The sequence below is a fragment of the Phoxinus phoxinus genome (assembly GCF_949152265.1).
Source record: "Phoxinus phoxinus genome assembly, chromosome: 16".
Classification (NCBI taxonomy): domain Eukaryota; kingdom Metazoa; phylum Chordata; class Actinopteri; order Cypriniformes; family Leuciscidae; genus Phoxinus; species Phoxinus phoxinus.
In genome coordinates, this window is record NC_136891.1 from 30,705,298 (window position 1) to 30,728,252 (window position 22,955).

Here is a 22,955-nt window from a genome sequence, read left to right on the forward strand (position 1 = left end):
AGTAGATGGTGAACTAAGCAGCACATTATACTGATGTCATTTCCTCTTCATCAAGTCTTCTATATAAGGCGGCATCGCTGCGGTTGTGAGTAGTGACACTGAGGCATTGTGATCTGTGGATCCGGCGAAACAAATAAGAGCAGACGCCTTATGCGCATAATGCATCCATAAATCAGCGAGTGCTTTCATTCACTCTGAAGAAAGGAAAGTAGTAACGTTCATTCGCGTTCCTCTGGCACGACGGTTCGAACGGTTGCCTGCGCTTCACATGAAGAAAATGATCGCACGAGGATGCGCTGGTCTCGTGGTGCTGGTGAATTTTGGTAAGTGTGCAAGATATGCAAATGATCACCGTAACGTATTAAGTTGTTGTGGGAATACTTAGTGTTATTTTGTATGATGTGTTGTTGATTCTGTACATTTTATAAATGCGAGCTGTCCCTGTCAGCACCAAGGACAGCGGATACAACACTTGCGAGGAACGCAAATTACCTTTTCACACTTGACATTTGTACGCGTTATTGTGGTTTATAATGTTCCATTGCATACGTTTGCATAAGGTCAGCTAAATTAATCGGACCAATACAGCGCAGTTTTATTAACCGCTTGTTTATCTGTGTAAATGTCGCACGCAGGTCCGCTCTGGTTGTTTTAAGACCTATAAAACATACAGCAAAAATAATAATGTGTCCATTAACGCGTTTTGCGTCTTGGTTGTATATTTTTTTAACGGTTTCCCCTCAGATTACACGAAGCGCGTGAAAGTTTCTGCGGCTGTACAAAGAACATGAATATTTAATGAGATAAGCATCGAAGCAGTCTATGATTGGTTGTCTGTTGCTAACAGTTACTTAACCCAAAGATTAAACCCGACTTTTTAAAAGACGTCACCCATGGTTAATTTTATGCTAATTTGGTTATATCACATTTTGCCATATTTTGTTGATCAAAACATTCTCTCTACTTCTAGTCTTCTCAGTGCCTGTCTCCCCAGGTCACATGGATGATAAGGATGTGAAGGTACGTAGGTAGTTTTATGTTCATGTGTATTTTGAGAAACAGGAGATGCACAGAATGGCAGCAGCAGCAATAGTCCATGTTGTCAGGAAGTGAGACAGTGACTCAACAACACGACTTCAGCCTAGTGACAGCTGGTGCCATGTGTGCTTACTCAGAGGAGGCTGCAACTACGGATGACTGCAAACTGTGCTGTGATCAACTGAATTAAAACTTAAATGAATGTTGGCTTGCGTTCATTTAACTTATATGAGATGGTCAGATGCCTCTTTCTTGACTCCTTGCCAATGAAAAACACCTTACGAGAGTCTGTTTTGATAGATGTCACTAGAAAATCTAGAAATCTGTACAAATCTGACATTTTGGGGAAAAGGACATCACCAATGTCAAGTTGCAGATGCTGTTCTCCTCAGTGAAATGATAACGCCATTTCAGCAACACTTTGGTGTTACTGAGGTAGGCTTTTTTCCCTGACAGAGAATGTGCAGCCTAACAAATCGGAGAGACGTGTGTGTGTGTTTTGTGTGTGTGTGTGTGTGTGTGTGTGTGTGTGTGTGTGTGTGTGTGTGTGTGTGTGTGTGTGTGTGTGTGTGTGTGTGTGTGAAATGAAAGCACTGAGCAGGAAATGACATTGATTGAAAGTGTAATGTAAGACAGTAAGGATGGTTAGATATGGCAGGCTTTGAGATATTATTGGCAGCTGCTGCTACTGTGTGTCCTCACAGTATATACACGCTCCCATTCAAAAACGACAGGAAAGATTTTTACATTGTTACAAAAAATATAAGCTGTTCTTTTGATCAAAGAATCACTACAGAAATGTCCTCTGTCACATTGATCTCATGAACGTCTATATAATGTATGACATAATAGCTTAAAAATGTCGTGCTGTTCCCTATCCCAACCTTTCTCTGTCTTTATATAGGTGATGAAATGTATTGTGGAAGTAATTGCGGATACTCTGTCCAAGCCTCATCCCATCCCAGCGTCCCAGGACTGCCTTGACATTCTCGGCTCTGGTGAGTGCCTGCAATAGCGACGCCTGGACTACTACTATTTCCATATATTTAGCTGCACCTCTTCCCTATCATCTGCAGTGACCTTCCCGATATGATAAATATATGCTGTCGTTGCTGCTGTGACTGCACGTTTCCTCAAGTTAATGGAGCAAAGTAATTAAAGACTTTAGCAGTCACAGTGTGAAGCTTTGCCGTGCACTGTCCAGTCACACTGCAGGGTCTTTTTCTTTGATACTTTAAATAGGTGAAAAATCAATCATTCTATTCACAAGCCAGGTATTGTTACTGAGATACCGCTTATAACAGTGAAATTAAACACTCTGTGAGAGGCTTAGACTCTAGGACAAAGAAACTGAAGGACAGAGATTGACTGAACGACAGATAAGTGGAGAATTTCATAAATACACTGTAAAAATGTTTGTATTTTTAACAGAAACAATGTAAAACATACTAAAAACGTAGTTAATTGTAATTTACCTTACCAAATAAATTTGACAAAAAATTATTATATGATATAATTTTACTGTACAAATACTGTACCAAATTATAATGATATTATAAAATGTGAGTATATAATTCACCTTAGAATTCAAAACCTTATAATTTGTTGAATTGTATATTTAACGAGTACACAATTTATTGCAAATTATTCTAATTAAATATGAATAAAATATGATTCACTTTATTGTTCATAGAAAAATGGCCATTCACAATATTTCCTGCTTGAAGCCACCTGTTTTATTATTAATACAGTAACAAATAGAAATAAATCAAATAAAATGTTATTATTTAAAGAAGTGCAGTAACTGTAAAAATATACAGACACCAACATGCCATTGCCTAATGCTTGTCCATTTTACGTCAACTCTACTTTTTTACAGTCTTATTCTGTCAACTACAGCTGCTAGTTTTCTACCTTAACTTTATCAGATTGTGAATAAGCCTGGCAGAGAAATAAGACGAGACATTTTGAAAGTATGGAGAAGAGTGAATAGCATTGCCACGGAGGGAGCAGCCGACTCTGCCCGCTCTCTTTGTCGGTCAGCAGAAAGAAAAAAAAAGCTTGACTCAACGTTAATTCAAGGAAAATCTCCCCTCTTTCACTTTCTCTCTCTTCTGTCTCAGCAGGCCTGATGATTAATAGTGCTGCTCAGACGAAGGCAGTACATTTCAGGGCAATTAACGCAAATAATGTAAAAATAAAGTAAAGTGCTGACTGCTAAAAAAGTAGGAGCTGTGTGTGAGGTGTTCTGTGTATTTTGCAGATGACAGGCTTGTGAGCATCCTGCGCCACCGAAACTTTCTCCGAGAGATGCAAGATATCGCTGTGGAGGGTAAGAGGCAGAGTCTCCAGATTTCATTGAACCAACTCTGTTTTCTTTAGAGAAATGCCAATGGCAGCAGAATGACAGTCGGGTGCTAATGGCTTTTTTGGCAGCATTCGGTCATTTGAAATGTAGAGTGGAGAATTGTTTAACACTGCTGAAGAACTCTAAAAGAGAATTCATAGATTCTGTTTTATTGCCAAGAAACTTGCTATGTCTACTTGTGACCGTGTCTCCACCAAACTGCTTCTCAGGAGCCAGTGAGAGAGCGCAGAGACTCCCAGGAGACACATCTGATCATGTGACCAGCCTCCCTGAAGACATGAAGAAGACTGCAGGTGAGATGAATCCACTTCTTAATTGTCATGATACACGACTCTATACGAGTCTGTTACATCTTTTTTTCTTTACGTTGCGTCTACATTTCCAGGAAAGTTGGGACATTTTGTAAAAAGCAATTAAATCAATAATCTGTGATTTAAAAAAAGAATCTCTCGAACCTTTGTTTAACTGACAAAAGTACAAAGAAAAGATTTCCCACGTTTTGTACTGATCAAGTTAATTGTATTTTGTACAAATGAAGAAATTTAGATTTTGATGGCTGCAACACACTCCAAAGGAGTTGGGACAGAGGCATGTTTACCGTTGTCACATCACCTTTCCTTTTAATTATTACACTTTTTAATAGTTTGGTAAATGAGGATAATAATTGTTTTGCAAGTGGAATTTTTTATGCCAAATCTCGCCTGATACAAGACAACTGCTCAATCTGGATCTGGACTGCAGGCAAGCAGTCAAGTACATCGGTTAAGAGTGTTTAGAAACCACTGTTTTAGCATGTGCAGAATGAGGGCCGGCATTGTCATGCTTCCCAGGAAAGATGTCTTCTTGATGGCAGTATACGTCTCTGTACAATACCAAATTCGCCCTATGATGCCTTCACACATGCATGTCACCCTGTTTGCACTGAGGCAACCCCATCCCAGGACAGATGTTTGCTTTTGCACCTGTTGCCGATGAAAGTCTGGATGTTCTTTGGGACTGAGAACTCGATGTCTGTTTTTTACAAGAACAAGTTGAAACATGGGCTCATCTGACCACAGCACACATTTCCACAGAGTTGGCCCAAAAAACTCGGCAGCATCTCTGCATAGAACTGATGTATATCTTTGTAGCTTGTTCCTTGCGTAACAGAGATTCAAGTTACATTTCTTGATGTAGCGGCAGACTGTATTAATTGACAACGGTTTTCCAAAGAACTCCCGAGTCCATGTGGCTTTATTTAACACAGTAGGATGATGGTTTCTCATGCAATGCCATCTAAAGGCTCAAAGGTCACACCGTGCCCTAGATTCTAAAAAAAACCGGCAATGGAAATGCTACTTTGATTTTGCATTGCTTTTCACATTTCAAAGGACAGAAGACAGTCATCCAGTGCTCTTGGAGCATATTTGAGTGTAAATCACCGTGTTCTGCTCTATAGTGCTGCACTTCTAGTGGGCATTGTTTCTTACTGGTGCACATGCACACTACCATGGTACAGTGTACTGAGCTTGTAAAATGTCTTATGCCCACCCCCGTGGACCTTTGAATTGTATATGTCAGCGTTGAAGTCTGTGGGCACAAGTATGTGGGGGCTAAATATCATTCTGTATTCTGTGTCAGAATTCAGTAAACACTGATTGTGTTTTAATATACAGTATGCCTTAATTTGTGAGTGGGTTGTCACTTTGTTGTGCACCTCATTCAAAAGAGCTGACCTTGAATATTATGTCATCCATTTCTATGATCTGCATATATTGCAAATACACTTTCATCTAGTCATCCCACTCGGCTCATATATGTCAGTCTCCTTATTCGGGGAGGTAAGCAGTTAGTGGTCCCAAGGTTAACACGTTTTTATTTGGTTAACAACACACCATCTATATGTGTGTTTGCAAGTACTGCACTGAGGTCAGAAAGATTGATCCAAAGAAAAACCATTTAAACCGTTTGTTCCACAGCCTTCCATGAAAAGGTACTGTAGCAGAATTCATTAAAGATGAAACAAACCTGCAGGAATAAAAGAATAATACATATGAAATAAATAAATAAATAAATAATATTTATTTATTTATTTATTTTCATAGATGAATCAAACCTCAAGGCTTTAACCGGAAAAAAGAAATAAAAGAAAATCACTAATTTACTGTATATAATTCACATTTATTTTATCTATCTATCTATCTATCTATCTATCTATCTATCTATCTATCTATCTATCTATCTATCTATCTATTTGAAAACAAAAATGAATAATAGAATAAAAAAAATATTAAATTGATACAGAAATGTGCTCTTAACCTCAACATAACCATTTACCATCCTACAGACGATCAGTCAATGTTGGTTGCCATGGAGAAACCAAAGGAATTTGCAGAGAAGAGAGGAGCAGGAGAGAAGAGCTCCCGGGAGAGTGAGGAGACGGAGCAGGAGTCTAAAAAACAGAACCAGATTGCTGAGGAAGAGGAGCGTGAAGAAGACGAGAGTCCTAGCAATCACATCTCCAACTCTATAAGCCCAGAGAAGAAAAGAGAGTCACAGGAGGAGGCCACAATAAGGGATGAGGAGAAGAAACTCTCCAGCTTGGAAAAGCAAGAGGAAAATGTTCCGCCTCGCCATAAAGAGGGTAATGATGAATGTGGGATGCCATATGTGCTACTTTCTGAGTTTATATTTGTGTTTAGAACAGCATTCGTTATGATATGATATAGCAAGCAGCAATCTCACTGTAGATTAGCTGCGAGGACACATTGTAGACTGTCCCGACAGGGCCACTGGTGCTTCTCAAGTTCAGGGCCCTCCTGCTGAGAAGCTTGTGGTGGCTCAATACCTGGAAACAAGCCACTGCAGATGTACAAATGATAGATGAACAGTGCTTGAATGTGTGCCATCAATCCTGGCACAATGTAAAATACAAAAAAGAGAGAGGTGTGATCTGTTCCAGACTCCTACACCGCACAATAGAATACTCTGATGCTCTATACATCTAGATTTCCCAATTCAATTCCGATTCACACTCTCAATTCAATTTTGATTTCAGATTCAGATTTGATTGAAATAGTTTCTGATTGATTTAGGGGTATTTCAGCTATGTCATGCCCACTTTGCTTGAATATGAATGAAAAGAAATTCTCTCTGTTAATGCTGTTAACACAGGGTTTCAGACTGTTTTAAACAGTAACTGATCTTCTTGAAATACTCATTAAAAGGACTGACTCATAATCGGGCTACACTGGTTATGCTGTATGATTTGATTCAATATTTATACAAATCAATATTTGATTCACTAAAAAACAGCTCATTAGAAGCATTTGTTCAGGAATCGGACATTGGTGGCATTAGATATTTGTTTTGCGTTGCGATTAACTCAATAGAGCTTTTTTACCATTATTTTGTCTTTTTGTCATATAGGATTTCTATATATATATATTACAAAAATGGTTAAAGTTTTATAAAAAAAACAAAACAATTATTATTAATAACTGAGTTCTAAAAGAAAATCAGTCTTTTTACCTAGCCCTAGTCCTGGTACTGGTACATTGTCATCATTTTAATTATGGGGTTTCTTCTCCACTTTGTGGCTTTTCATCTCACAATTGACCCTTCGCAGGGAGCTTGATTGACAGGTGATCTGACCAATCATACTTCGCCATCCGCCATTTTGTCGGACAAAGCAGTCAGGCGAGTTAATAACAGTCAATTGACCGTTCGCAAAGACCCGCCCCCCTTAGTTACTGTCGCTATGTCCGACAAGCTACTCCGACGAGCTGTTCTCACGCAGTGAAAAATACATCGCGGAGCAGAGAGGAGACTGACAACACGCTGACAGACAGGACAGACCAGGTTACTTTTCGGTTACTTTTGATATTAAACATATTAAACAAAGTCTCACCTTTCAAATTTGGTCATTTTCTAAAAGAAATTGAAACAATAAATGCCGTTTTGTGGGTCTTTAATGTGTCTGACAGATCGCTGTAGAGCCTCAGAAGCTGCTTGTGAACCGATCATCTCTTCCTTCTAGTTAATTTTTAGCATCAAATAAACATGAATGAACATCAGAAGGAATGCTGTTTTAACCGCGGAAAGGCGTCAGTACACTCCGCTTTTCAAGTTCAAATCCTCCCATGTTAATCTATTAACTCTCCTGACTGCTTTGTCGGACAAAATGGTGGATGGCGAAGTATGATTGGTCAGATCACCTGTCAATCAAGCTCCCTGCGAAGGGTCAAATGAGGCATTATATAGCATATTTACAATTGTTATATAGCCATTAAATTTACTTGCTATATGAGAGAGTACATTATGAATCCATCTTCCAAACCATGCTTTTGTCTTACCCTGAATCACTACAGTATACTTCTATAATAAGTGTTTATATTCAGACTATTTTAGTCCTGGCGGGACAACAACCGTTGCGGAGTAGCTCAGTACCTGCGTGACTCGTAATATTACACATAAACATAGAGAAGTAGCTCAGGCTACAATGTTGACGCGTGCAGTTGTGTTCAGTTAACCGCTAGAAAGCCAAAAGTTACTTAGTGTACCTTTAATTCACACAAATGGTGTGACCTCAAATGACCATAATCCATCCATGATCAGGTATGTACAGCTTTAAGCCCAGCAGACTGAACAAATAGCCATAGTGCTCCTGCCAATGATATATATTCGATCAATAGCAACATAATCACTACTCTGTGAAAAGTGTGTGTGTGAGTTACAGGGATGTCCGGGGAGAATTCATATGGCACAAACTCATTTTGCTGAAGAGGTTCGGAATAACAGCAGGAGATTGTGTCTACGACAGGACAAGGTTAAAAAGAGTCAGGAGGGAGGGATGGTAAATGAAGATTGATGGGGGAATTTAGCCGTGCTCCGTGAACAGGCCAGTGTGACAGCGCCTCCATCTATGAAATGAAATCCACTCTGTGCTGTGGCTCGCTGAATCGATTCAATAACTGATGTTGGAGGCTGCCCAGATCAGCCAGCCTGCGGCTTCTTAAAAGTGGCCCTCAGATCTCAGAGGAGTTTGCCAGACATTTTGGGTGACTTTACTTTAGTGTATGTATTAATTAGAAACACTGATTTGGGAATCTGTGTTCTGTGTAATACAGATAAAATGGCAGAACGAGAGTTTATTTTTCAGGATCGAGCAGTAGTGAGTTGGCAAGTGAGAGCGTTTCATTTAGAAGAGTGCTGCTTTTGCTGAAGCTGCACTAAAGTAAATGTGTGTGTGTGGAATAATAAGAGAGAAAAAAGTGAGATAAAAAGAGATAGAGAAGATAACTTTGCTCTCTTTTTATCTGAAGGGGAAACAGCCACAGATGATCTCGAAGCAAATCCTGATGTGAAACAATCCATCATTGAGGAAGCTGACACAGAGAGAACACTTACAAAAGAAGAGCAGGAAGAAGACGAGGAGGAGAAGAAGAAGAAGAGCGAGGTTGGAGTAAAGCGCTGGAGTCGCGTGAGCAAACTGTCCCACAAGAGAGTGGAGACCAGCCCAAAACTGGATGAGCACTGGGAAGCGCCACACCACTCCAAGGAGAGTTTAGATCTGTGGAGGAGCCCAGAGGAGCAGGAGCTGCAGCTCATGGCACGAACTCAACCACAGGACAAGAGAGATGAAGAGGGCAGCGGCAGCAGGAAGACCGGGGTATACACCTTTCCTAACCTTAACTGTCACCTTCCCGCTAGCAGGACGCCTACGTTCACTTCAATATATTATAATTAAATCCTAATCTAATCGTGACCAACTAATATCATTGGAAAGACTCCTAAATAGATATTTTAGCACATTTTTTTTGTTCACAGATTATTGTAGGAACAGTAATAGATTAATTTATGACAAGAGTGCACCTAAAAATAACAGGAGTTCTGACCTTTGTCACAAAAAGTCGACACTTTTAATAACTGAAACTTTGGTTTTCATGATAAAAGTTCATGATAAAACATTTAATCTATTCTCTAAAAAGTATAATATATATTATCCTCTAAAATATAATATTATCTTTTTTTATTAGTATTTTTAGTAGCCTAGTTATCATAAATTAGGTATCATTTGAAAGCTTACAAACTCAGAATTCATCCTGTGGAAACCGTTTTGAAATTGGTCGTTGCGTTCCCATAGAAACGGTACTCTAAATTCTTTTATCGGGCTCCTCCCCTTTTGGGCGTCATCATGTTTCATAATTTATGATCAAAACCTTTTCTAATTTTGATAAAACACATATTGTCAGAAAGGTCTGAGTTCCAGGCTCCATGACAGAAGTGATATTTGGACAGAAATGTATTATTTTGTTACAGCAGAATGCATACAATTAAATTCAATGGAATGTATGTCGCCTGGTGGCTATATTTGGTATTACGCCTAAACAAAATCTCATGGGAACTTCAATTTTGTGATATCAACTTCAAATTTGGAACACAACTTGGTTAGATATATGGCTTTGATTTTATAGTAAAAAATATTTTGTAAAATATATATTTTATATAAAAGAAAAAATATTAAGTACTTAGATTTACTGTAAATTGAACCTTACATTACTTTTTCATACTTCATTTTTAGCAATAATCTGCTGAGTGTCTTCTTTAAAACAAGACCAAACTTAGGTCTATATTTCAAATCATTATTGAATTACAACCATTTAAGTTTGAATATTGCATTTTAATGTCCATTTTTCAAAAGGGGAGTTAAGGGGATCAAATCCAAAAAGTTTTTTCTTCTTTTTTTTGTGCAACACAAAAGTAGAATTTACTCTTTCAATAAATCCATGGTTCATAGTGACAATGTTGGTCAAACTCAAAAAAGAGCTAAAACCATCTTAACATATCAAAATAGTATATACAAATCATATTCCAAGTCAGTTTTCCCTCCACAGGAATAAATCACATTTTAAAATATATTAAACCAGTTATTTTAAATTGAAATAATATTTCACAATATTACTGTTTTTTTTTTTTTAATTAAAAAATAATGCAGCTTTGGTGAGTATAAGAGACTTAAACATTTTTTGTACCAACCCCAAACCTTTTGACCGGTATGAATATAAATGTTCAAAAACCCTTTTAAAATTCACCAATGGCCTGATTTGATTTGTCTCTCCTCTGTCATCAGGATGCTGAGATCGAGAGTCTGGCTGCCATCGAGTCTGAACTAGAAAGTGTGGCTCAGAAACTTCATGATCTGAGACGAGTCTGAGCCGCTCCAGCTCTCCTTCTCTCTCCACTCTGCCCTTCATCTCTCCTTCAGTAGAAAGGCATGTTAACATGAGATGCGGCTCTCACCTTTTTGCTCAGTCCACAGCAGCGTAAGCTCTTATCTCAGCGCCGCAGATCCTCTGCTCATTCCCTCCGCGTGTAACATGAACCCCCAAAGCGACTCCTCTGGTGTCAAACATTAAGGTCTTGAGTCCGATCGCTTCACCTTTCCCAGCTCGTCCGCTTTGCTTTATCGCGCTTGCTTCCTGAAGTAATTTGGGCATTGAGTACCGTACATTAAATGTAAAATATTTGCAAAAAACTACCCAGAATTATCCCACTAGGTTGACATTTTAATATACAGATTGTACCTGATATTATGGAGTCTTATGATCCATAGGCAATAATGTTTTTTTTAGGTATGGTGATGACTGTAATGAAATTCTTTTTGGGATTGAAGAAAACAAATAAAGGTCAAAATGAAGTGTTTCAAACTGATTCCAATGCAATGTTCAACGTGTGAGTCTGAACCAAACCTCAAACCCCCCCACAATTGATGTCAATACAGCAGACAAACACTGAATCAAATCATTCCCAATGTTTAAGTTTGCTTTTATTGTCCATTTAATTGTTTTGTGTTATTTCAGAGGCTCTTTTTTTTTTGGTCACAATTTTTTTTTTACATATTTACAAAGTATACATCATGTACAAATACAACACAATCCGACAAAAAAGACCAACAAACTTAAACGGTCAAAATAGCAAATTTAATTTGTCAATGATTTTGAAGGGATATTTCAGCCAATAATGAACTGTCATTATTTATCAAGGTGATATATAATAATAAAAAAAGCTTTTTTTGTCCATAGTGTTGTTCAGTTAAAGTTTCAATGTTGTTTTAAACCCCATTAAATTTCACTGTATGAACATTAACAGTTAAAACATGTTCCACAGAAGAAAGTCAGTCATACAGGTTTGAAATAAAATCAATCAATGCATAACCTTTATACAGTCTCAGAGAACCTGCCAGTGTGGGAAGGACAATGTTTCAGGGCCCTCTAGATGTGAAATGATTAGACTTAAAAAAATCTTACCTTGAATCTTGAAAAAAAAAAAAACAGGCAGAACTTCTCCTGCTGCCTTTCAACAGATGACCAGCCAGCAGATTGCTTCGCAGAGCACTAATGGACTTCAAGCTTTCTTAATGGGACAGAATTGAACACATACCCAAGAAGAGAAGCCTTAGTGCCAGCTGGACACTTATTTAAATAGTGCAATGCCTTACACCCAAATCATGACACCCATTTTCCGTTCAAGTATCTCATTAATACATTAACATTAATAATATTTTCAGTTCCTCCACAAAGCCTTTTTCTGAAAATCATGTTCAGTGCAACATTCATAAAAAAATTATAATAATCACATTCCAAGATCAGGATTTCAAATATTAAATAAATGAGAAGACAATCAATACTCATTTAATCATTTCCAACAAAATTCACATTTGGCACAAATTACTCTTCTATACACCAACCCTTTAATAAGGGATTATTCGGTATGTGAACAGTAATGAAATATTCATATTGCTTGGGCTCTCCGTGTCACTGTGAAGACGTCTCCGCTGCTAAACTAGACCTGCCGTGCTGGTGAAAGTTTGGAGCCATGCAAGCGCCGCCACAACTCAGTCCTTGATGGGGACCCTTCTTTATCCCCTCACTGTCCATCAACCAACTGCTTTCATTTCCCAGCAAGCCACAGTGCATCCCGCAGGCCACAGACGGGCTCTGCGCCATCCCGTTGCCTCTCAGATGACCGCATGCCGCTCCGCTAGATGCCTGACCTTGCAGGACGCTGGAGATATGACTCAACAGGTCATCGAAAAACTTGGGCACTCCCTCGTAACCTGGGGGGTGGAATAAAGGTCGTTTCAGATTTCAGTAGTTAATGAGAGGCAGATCCAAAAATGATCTGTTGTCTCACTCCTGCGGTGTCACGGGACTCGTGGGATGCACCACTGAGAGATTTCAAAGTGCCGTTCCCTGCTACATACACAAGATCACCATGGCAACAAGCGCAGGGAAGGCCAGGTGGCTTTCAAATATACTGCAAGCCGACAAACACACAGCTGTGCCTGCAGATGCGATTAGAGTTCGTAAATGAAGGGCTTCAAATGTACCTTTCCCGTCCTTTCAAAATGTTCTACACCTCCCTTTGGGACTTTAGCTGAATAATGACATAAAGCTGAAAGCAAAATAGCTTTATAAAGTGAACAGTCTAATTCATTTAGTCACAAAATCTATCTATCTATCTATCTATCTATCTATCTATCTATCTATCTATCTATCTATCTATCTATCTATCTATCTATCTATCTATCCATCCATCCATCCATCCATCCATCCATCCATCCATCCATCCATCCATCCATCCATCCATCCATCCATCCATCCATCCATCCTCTATCTATCTATCTATCTATCTATCTATCTATCTATCTATCTATCTATCTATCTATCTATCTATCTATCTATCTATCTATCTATCTATCTATCTATCTATCTATCTATCTATCTATCTATCTATCTATCTATCTATCTATCTATCTATCTATCTATCTATCTATCTATCTATCTACATACATACATATACAGTACATAGGCCTCTTTATTATTCCATACTGACACCATGTGGTCTGTTATTGCATTGCTGATTTTGAAAGTGGGAATATAGTTCAGTGCATAAAGATAACATATATTACTCACTCCCAGGATTGTGAGGAACTACACGTACCTGGAAACGCGTTGACATCGATGACGGCGTGCTGGCCGGTCTGCTTGTTGATAATGATGTCAATTCCGAACAAAGAAATGCCGAGGGCCTGTCGTAACCTTCTGGAAATCTTCTGAATGACATCATTTCTGGGTGCCCAGTACTGGCCCTCCATGTTGTCCCTCTTGAAGAAACCAGAAATGGGACAAAAAGTATGAAATGCCCGTTTGTTGAACAAGCCAGAACTTTTTATATGTGCTTTTTATGAGGCTTTTTAATTTGATGTAAACATTTGAGATATTCATTTAAATTTTAACGGGACTGTTTTTTAGATTAAAACTAAAATGTCTAAATTGAAGGATTTGGTTTAATGTTTCCAGGTACCAGATGTTTCCAGAAGAGTTTAACTGAAGGAAAGCTTAAGTATGAGGCATGTTGACTTACGAAGGTCAGGTGAGACGAGGACTCTGGTTTGGACACATGCTGACTGTTAAAAGATATTGCTCTCCTGTCTAGAGGATAAAAAACACATGAGTTTTCAAATACAGACTTAATACAAAATACAAGACAAATACAAAACTTTGGGGTCATCAAGATTTTTTTTGAAAGAAATGAATACTTTTATTCAGCAAGGACAACATTAAATTGATCAAAAGAGACCGTAAAGATACTTATATAACACAATGTTTCTGTTTAAAATCATTTCTATTCATCAAATAATCCTGAAAAATATATATATAAAAAAAAATTAGGCAGCACAACTGCTTTGCTTTCAACATTAATAATAATAAAAAATGTTTCCTGAGCCCCAAACATGACACTGAAGACTGGAGTAATGGCTGCTGAAAAATATTTTTTGCCAAATAACAAAGTAAATGAAATACTACAGTTTTTCTATACTTTTAATCAAAGAAATGCAACTTTAATATCCTGTAAACATATTTTAATTTTTTAATTCAAAAATTTAATTTTTGTCCTTTTAAGCTTCCTTTTTATTTTTTCAAGACAAATTCTATATCCTTCATTGTGTGTAACGTTTATGCAACAAAAATGACAAAATCTGGGCAACATTCACCAAACCTCACTGACATCTGAGAAGAAAAGCTTTGAGTTGCTTATTTAACAAATACCACGTCAAAGTCAAAATAAACCACTTTTCTGTAAGTGAGGGAGAGGGTCTAAATATCAGCAACATATGCTGACAGAATGGTCGAGACAGGCCGAGAGGCCCGAGTTGCTCACGAGTGCCATTAATGTCAATCTCACTTTGTTTCTGATGCAGCTTTCAAACATAAGGTAAGCTTATAAAAAGTTCCAGACTGAGAAGGTTTGTAAGATACAGTATATGCCTGTGTGGATGGTTAAAACAAGCCGAAAGAGACCCGATGTCTACATTTCTCGACCTGGCACCCTATAAAGTGTTTTTATTGGCTTTGATGCCGCCCGGTGAACTTGTGTCCCATCTGTGACACACAGAGTGCAATTTGCTGATTTCTACATGAAAAGAACTTAAACCTTGATGAATACAAAGTAATTTATTATCAAACTGTATACACCACCTTTCAAAAGGTTTTAATGCTCACCAAGGTATTAAAAAATAAGTCAAATTGTTTAAATAACATTCATTTTAAAATATGATTCAATCCTGTGATCGTAAAGCTGGATTTTCAGCATCATTACTCCAGACTTCAGTGTCACATGATCCTTCAGATGTCATTATAATATGATGATTTGCTGCTCAAGACACATTTCCTTACTGTCACTTTACATCCTTGCTGAATAAAACTACTGATTTCTTTAAAAAACAAAACAAAAAAAACAATGATTTGATTCTTAGTTTGCCTTCTGATTCACTTATCCAGTAAAATATTATTGTGAGTTACTGTGTACTGTGGCTGCCGCCGTATCATCTAAGTGGATGCTCACACTATTGGTGGTTGAGGAAAGACATGACTGTAAAGCGCTTTGGGTGTACAGTAGTTCATATGAAAAGCGCTATATAAATGCCTCATTCATTCATCGTCCATCATAGGGATGTCAGAGGGACTCAACTGACCTGTGGGTCCAGATGGGAAGTTCCTGATGGAGGGCCGCTGCACCACGCTGTACGCCTCTCCCACTACAAACACCTTATACAGCACTGCATTGTGGTTGATGAAGCTCTGGAGGACACATGGGGGCTTTATGTCTTTCAGATCTTCCTCACTAAATATGATGGCCATCTATTGAGCAGAAACCAAATCAACACATCGCAGAGCAGGTTGGTTATAAATGAACATGGTATGATACATAAATTCTTGTTGTGATCTTGAAATGAAAGAAGCAAACGAGAAAAGTGTACTTTCACGACACTAAAAGAGCCACACCAAAACCTTCTCGATCCACGCATGTACCGTTTATCTCCTTTAGCTAAGTAAACCTATGTGCTCACTGTCATAAAACACATGACCATCAAACTGTTTGCACAAACACAGTCGTTCAGCAGTCGGTGGTGACACATTAATCTGGTACACCCCGAACTGTCAACACTGTAAAACAGAGTTACCAGTGTCTTCAAGCAGTATTCTGAAGGAATGCGAGGGATCGGAGACTTTGCCTGTACATTAGTCACTGTGAATCAAAGATATGGTGACCATAGCGGCGGACGGAGGCTGCGCCCCTGTTAATCATCCACGAGGACGCACAAAAACTTTCTTGTGAATCTCTGGGATTACACTTTCTTTATAAGGGAATTATTTGAATTTTTAGTAGTGAAAAATAAATATACCAAAATGCATTTAAAATACATTTATTTTATGCTAAGTATATTATACTAAATTGATATACTTAAAATTTTGCTTAATTGGAACAACTAATCTTGTACTTAATGCACTTCAGTTATCTGGAAATAGTGCTGAGGTCCAACTAAAGATATAATTAAGTATGATGTGGATTAATGCATCATTCTGTTAATGTAACGTTTTAACATTCCTTCATCATACCTTTTCAAGTCAATGTAAACAGGGCGAGTATGGGGTGGTTTGCTTATATTTTTTATTTTTTATAATTATTTTAGATTTATTTGTATTATTGGTAAAGAGACATCTGTAAGATTGTAATTTAACTTTTTTTTTAAATTGTCTTCCAATAAAACTTGACAAAAAAAGAAGAAGATATTCTTAAGTATATTTGATTGTGCTAAAGTGGAACTATTAATAGTATACTTTAAGAACAGTTTAAATATCTTGCATTTAGACTGATATTATACAGAGATGATACTATCCTTACTAATAGTGATATTAAAACACATGTTAGACTTTTTATTAAGAAATGTGCATAGTGCAATATTGAAGTACTCCAAATAAAGTTTAATTATAATATTTATATCAGTAAGTCTCAAGCGATATCAGTCATTTGTACAATATATACTTAGTATGAAAAAAAAATATTTTAAATAGACATTTTTTCACTTGGTGGATTTTATGAGGCGGAAGTCTGTTGAGATAGCATAGAAAATATAGTGCTTCAAAAAAAAAAAAAATGTAATTGTCAAAAATAGGTCTTTCTTCGGTTCTGTAACTTTACTAAATTGTAAATCCTGCATAAAAAGTTGTGATACCCAAAATTAATAATTTTAATGAGACACCATCTAACGTTAGATATTAATGATTAACTAACATCATGTAGCACCTCTTATGTAAAAGATCTGAATAACACCGTGGTCTACTCTACAGTACGTATAGATTATTACGTAAGAGATATGAAATATAGTGCAGGTTACAGAAGAGTAAAGTCTGGAGTGTGTGTCTTACCTCATGGGAGTTAATGCCATGAGCTACCTGGGGTTTGCAGACTGCAATCAAACAGAAATAGTGTGAAAATGTGTGTGTCGCTCCAGTACACATGAGCAAAAATATAAGAAACAGCTCATTTGAAGTCAAATGGACTGTTGAGAGAAACCTCTGCTCTGAATGAGAGGCATGTGTGCAAATCGATGTATATGAATTGTCATGAAGATTACTGCTGATTTGAAATGGCAAACTTACTGAAAGGAAATGTGATTCCATGTTTGTGGAGTTGCTCCAGAGTCTCAGCGCCACATTCACTCTTGAGAACTATGAATGGAGGTGAGCAGATTCTGTCATCTACAGAAAACACACATTAAAAATGCATTTTAAACAGGGACTTGATACACCTCTTGTGCTTTTAAATTCTGGTTTAAAATTCATATTGATATTGTCAAAAAAATCTCAACTTCCCTGATGTCATACTGAAGAAAAAATCATTATTTAAATAATGTAATTCTTAGTTATTATTAGTTTATAATTGTTTTATTTTTTACTGTGAAATTGTATTCATATCATTTGTAAGAATTTTTTTTTCAAACAAACTTTTTAGGACCAACCAATGATAACAATATCAGATATTTTGACAAGGCAAGGGTGGTTCTGGTTATAAAATGTCAAATGGTTGATAATGATTCATGATATTTGTCAAAAAATAAATAATACTTTTTACCTTGGGAGTATTATTAAACACTTTTCTGAAAATAATTTTTAGGATTAAGTTAGTCACTAAAATAAAAATTAAGATTTAATTCCATACTATTTTTTTTAATACTATGGAAGTCAATGGGGTCCATCAACTGTTTGGTTACGGACATTCAACATATCTTCTTTTGTGTTCAGCAGAAGAAAGAAACTCTTACAGGTTTGTTGGTGAGTAAATGATGATAGAATTTGAATTTTTGGGTGAACTATCCCTTTAAACACAGAAATGTCAATGTTAAGAAAGCTTTGACAGCATCTTCTTTATGGACCTGATCATGTTTGGCCGCACTCTGATTTAGTTTGTAAAGATCTGGCAGAAATACAAGGTGGTGTATTTTCAGTTGTTTTCTTCAATGTGTTTGGATTTCATCATCTCCCATTCTCTCTCTAACAGGCCAGACGACATCTTGACAAGATTAACCAGCACACCCAGAGCATAACTCCTGGTAGACAACAAGTTTAGATGGGGATCTTAAGGATGTGTAGCCTGCACACATTTTAAGGGATGACTACACTTTCTACAGGATAATATTACTACTGGATCCATGGAAACATTTAAAACTAAACCGCTGGGGTATCTGTGAATTTTCAGCCTGCTTTTGATCTGCAACCATCAATTAAATCTTATAAAAAGCTTCTTTTCCAAGAGCCAAAGTGCAGACTATTTATAGCCCTTAAAAAACAGTCTTTTTCTATGTTGAGTGGCTCAACACAATTCAGCGATATAAAGCATCTCATTTCACATTAGACAAGGAACATGAATCCATTTGATCAAACAAGCAGTAACCTTTAAAGCAGCCACAAAGGCAGAATACAGACAGATGTGTGACAATTATGAATGAGATAAACTAAAGTGCACTCATGTGGATATGGGTTGATAATGATTCATCATGAAGCCACATGATGAGCACCAATTTACACAACTAAGTTAATTGACTCAAGATTAACTCATCCAAAATAGTGTTGAGCTTTACTGCAAATCCCATGAGTAAGAACACAAATGCAAGTCACGCTATACTTGTTTTACATTCAAACATTACCACGACAGCTTGTTGTCCTCTATATGGACTCACGGTCGATTAGCTCATGGAAAAAAAATGTCTCATTCAACAAAATCAGTCATTGATGGCAATTGCTGATAGAGCTAAACATGCATGTATTGGGCAATTTAGTTATTTCAAAAAGGATCTTGAGTATTACAAAGGGTATATGGGCTGTGTTATCTTTCCTTTCCCAGAATCCCTTGCAGTGTTGTTTCATAAGCTAATAGCCATAGAGGCGGTTGCCTGGTGAATGGGCCCGAGAAAATAGTCACTCCCTTTGTATCCTAAACAGAGTCGTCTCTTTCTTAGAGACAGGAGAAGCACCAAGGCGGATGGTTAACTTCACAGTAACCCTCAGCTGACACTGCTTTACCCACACGTCTCTCGGGAGAACATTGATGATATGCTTTTGATTGGACAACATCGGCTTCTCTGATCTGAATACAAGAGATTTTTCCCTGAACAATTGTTAAAGCCATTTATATAATAAACACGTGGAGTTTATGCAGCTTGAGTGTGGCTGTCATGAAAGCAGAAGAAGGACTAACCAAAGAAGACATTCTATAATTCATGGTCATTTTGATTGATTGACTCAAACTGGGATTCTGATATTATAATTTGTAATGAAAATTCACTAAATTCTAAAAAAAAATGCAAATTGAAACCCCACTGTACACTACCAATCATAAGTTTGGGGTTAGTATGTTTTTGAATGAATTAGTAAGGATGCATTAAATTGATCAAAAGTGACAGAAGAGACCTTTAGAATGCTAAATAAATATATATATATATTCACATCAATGCAGTTTTGAACTTTCTATTCATCAAATAATTGATTTCCACAAATATTCAGCTTTGCCGTCACAGGAATAAATGACATTTTAAAATATATTAAAATAGAGAACAGTTATTAAGTTGACAGTTACCAGTTATGTAACACTATTTCATAACATTACTGTTTTACTGTATTTTTGATCAAATAAATGTAAGCTTGGTAAGCATACAAGTCCCCAAAATGTTGAATGGTAGTATATGTGTAAATACCTATGTGTGTGAATGTTTAGGTTGAATATTTTGAATAAGAGTGCAGATTGTGATGGAATTCCTTAGGCACTACGCCATTCTCACAGCTGGTGATTCTGTTGGCTTGTAGTGAGCCGGCGGGCCTCCGGTTCTTTCTGTGGCCAGTGAATGCAGCGCGCAAGCAGCACAAAGAATGAACGACTCAGCAGTTTTAGGACATAAGCCCTCCATAAGCCTCACACTTCCCCACGCAAAGGCAAAAACCTGCCCTCCTCGTGATGGTTCACCCCTGAAGAACAAAGGAGGATCTAAAGGCCTGCTTTATAGAACCCTTTACAACATTTACAATTAGTGGAAATGCTGTAAACGGTGTAGTCCATGTTCAATTTATTCATACCCACTAGGGCGGGCTTATCTGAAATGGGGGATACCACTATAATTGTGTTGCCCATCTTTAATAATTGTATTTAGCACAGCTGTAATCACGTCACATTGGTGTACTTTTGTGTATCTGTGCTAGACAGACCTTGCATGCAGTCTTCAAGTTTATGGATTAGAGTGTATGACTTGCAGCGGTCCAGCAGGGTACGAATGGCCGGAAGAGGGTCCAGAATCACGGTTTCAGGGTGAGCATCTATGTAGTCCTGGAAAAAGACATGGAAAATTCCACTGAAGTTCAAAGATTCATATATATATGATTGAATCATGACACATTTATGGCTCCTTGAGTTGATTTGCATAATTACCTGAACACCCTGAACTAGTAGCATAGACTCTGTGACATTCTGGTCAGCATCAACAATGTGGTCGGTCAGCTTGTGGATGATGACATCAAACGGCCCCTGCTTCTCTATTGGCTGGCTCAGATCCAGCTAGACCGGGAGAACAAGGTCAAGAGCTCAGTAAACATCCACGAGACATTTTTCAGCAATAACCCTCTGGGGGAACTCGTATGTCAATATATAAATAGGCAAATTATGTATTTTTCTGTACATGCACCTGTGAGGATTATTTGTAAGAAAAACAGTATGATAATAAGTGTTAGCAAATTCAGTTGAATAGGTTGAAACAGCATTGCCAACTCTTTGAAATTCCAGTTTTCCCACAAAACTCAGTTTGCTCAAGGGGGATGTTTTGAAGAACAGACGTATATGATGTGATGCTAAAGGTGTTATCTGTACTGTCACTCAGACTAAACTCTGATAACAAAGTAAATTCTAAGTCAATCAAATCCAATTTGAGGATTATTTTCTGTTTATTAGACACAACCCCTATAGGTACATGCCATGACTCTCAGATTAAAACCTCACAACAAGGGAAGGGGAAAGTGTGGACTTTCAGCCTATGTTCATTTACCAAACTCTGATTGACATTAGAAAGCTAAATTCACAGCAATGTAGATTCGTAAAATAGTAGAGAAACAATATAGTATCCGGTGTATGACAGACAGTACAATGTGTTCTGAAGGCTTTACATGTCGTCAACATGAAGAGAGGCTGCCTGGGCCACACAAAAACATGTGGTTCCTTTGGGTTTAACCTTTGGGGATGTGAAAATATTTATTTTGGATCAGACCACAACGGTTCTCGTCAAACGTCAGAGGCATTTGTACATGACCTAGGCAGTTAAAAGGGAATGTGGGCATCCCCTAAGTACACTTTTATTTAAAATACTTAGACCTACTCCTTTCAAAGGCAGCACCAAATAAAGGACTATAGGCTGCGCGGACCACCAGAAACAGAGAAAGTAGTAATCCTAAGGGGCTTATTAGCTTATTCCCTAAATGGCTCTGTTTCATATGACAATGTCTGGAAACGTTATAATTGCCAGCGCTGATGAGTGACAAACATCATGACAGTTCAGAGAGACGACCCCCTCTACTTCCTGTTTGTAGAGGATACTCAGCTGATACACACATCATCTGATATATAAAGCATGAGACAGCATGTGTTACATCACATTGATGTTGTCTTAGCGTTTTAAAGTAGCTTTTTAAACAGGCAAAGAGCTTTATTGATTCTTGGAAATTGAGGCCTAATTTGCTTTGCTATTATCATTCTTCTATTTACGCTCCTCGTCTAACAGACGTCTTCCTGAAAAACAGAACTAAATATATAACTTGCTGTTAACTTCTGTTAAACAGTGAGGGGCATGATATCACTACACCAAGTGAAGTGTAAAGAAGGAGGTGATGGCAAACAAAACGTCCATCTAAGTATGTCATTCTCTCGGCTTCTGCACAATTGATTACTGGATGGCTTAATCAATTACAAGAGTAGGCAGGAATGAAAAAAGAACATTTAATCAATATCTACATATATATATATATACTGCCATTCAAAGGTTTCGGGTCAGTAAGATTTCTTAAAGAAATTAATATTTCTGTTTAGCAAGTAATCATTATATTGATCAAAAAATTACAGTAAAGACATTTATAATATTACAAAATATTTCTATTTCAAATAAATGATGTTCTTCTGAACAAACTAGAGTCAATTAGAATAATTCCAGAAGAACCCTGTGACACTGAAGAAATATATTAAAATAGCTTAAAATTTTAATATTTCATGATATTAAATAAATATAAATGCTGCCTTGATAAACATTAGATATTTCATTCAAAACATTAAAAAAAAGTCTTACTGACCCCAAATGTTTGATAAAATATATACGTTTATGAGGATAATATGTTGTCCCTCTCCTGACCCTCGGGCTATTATATTTTTAAAACAAGTGTGGGTATATGTTCTTGAGAAAGTGTAATTATCTTATCTCTGTGACATGCTGAAACTGCAGTTCTTTAACTATATAAATGTACTATGAACCTATAAAACTGTTTAATAAACAAAGTAGCCTACAGGCTGACAAAATGACCGACAAAGACTTTTTAATACTTTTTTTGTTGCCCACAGAAAATACACTACCCAAAGCCATAAATCATGTGAGTTATTAAAAACATTAATTTTCAAACAAGTGATGAAATGAAGTGAT

The 22,955-nt window shown here is 37.2% G+C and overlaps 2 protein-coding genes across 2 annotated transcripts in view; one reads left to right on the top strand and one right to left on the bottom strand.

The window, feature by feature from the left end:
• On the top strand, positions 1–11,278 carry chga (chromogranin A). The gene is made up of 8 exons (XM_079639730.1): positions 1–323; positions 971–1,020; positions 1,943–2,036; positions 3,302–3,370; positions 3,616–3,699; positions 5,733–6,029; positions 8,710–9,056; positions 10,518–11,278. Exons 1-8 carry the CDS (start codon positions 269–271, stop codon positions 10,599–10,601), a joined length of 1,080 nt encoding a protein of 359 aa, XP_079495856.1. The 5' UTR covers positions 1–268; the 3' UTR covers positions 10,602–11,278.
• The window catches only part of itpk1a (inositol-tetrakisphosphate 1-kinase a), a 17,436-nt gene continuing 5,676 nt past the window's right edge, over positions 11,196–22,955 (bottom strand). Inside the window, exons 4-11 of the mRNA XM_079639729.1 lie at positions 20,711–20,836; positions 20,491–20,608; positions 17,395–17,493; positions 17,161–17,201; positions 15,426–15,591; positions 13,814–13,881; positions 13,391–13,553; positions 11,196–12,503 (exon numbers count right to left, since the gene is read on the bottom strand). Of these exons, the coding sequence (XP_079495855.1) occupies positions 12,202–12,503; positions 13,391–13,553; positions 13,814–13,881; positions 15,426–15,591; positions 17,161–17,201; positions 17,395–17,493; positions 20,491–20,608; positions 20,711–20,836 (1,083 nt within the window). The 3' untranslated portion in view covers positions 11,196–12,201. The remainder of the gene's footprint in view (positions 12,504–13,390; positions 13,554–13,813; positions 13,882–15,425; positions 15,592–17,160; positions 17,202–17,394; positions 17,494–20,490; positions 20,609–20,710; positions 20,837–22,955) is intronic.

Coding starts and splice junctions, on each gene's coding strand:
- chga (XM_079639730.1), top strand. CDS start 269: ATGAAGAAAATGATCGCACGAGGATGCGCTGGTCTCGTGGTGCTGGTG. Junction 2,037..3,301: donor CCTTGACATTCTCGGCTCTG/GTGAGTGCCTGC, acceptor TGTATTTTGCAG/ATGACAGGCTTGTGAGCATC. Junction 6,030..8,709: donor TCCGCCTCGCCATAAAGAGG/GTAATGATGAAT, acceptor TTTTATCTGAAG/GGGAAACAGCCACAGATGAT.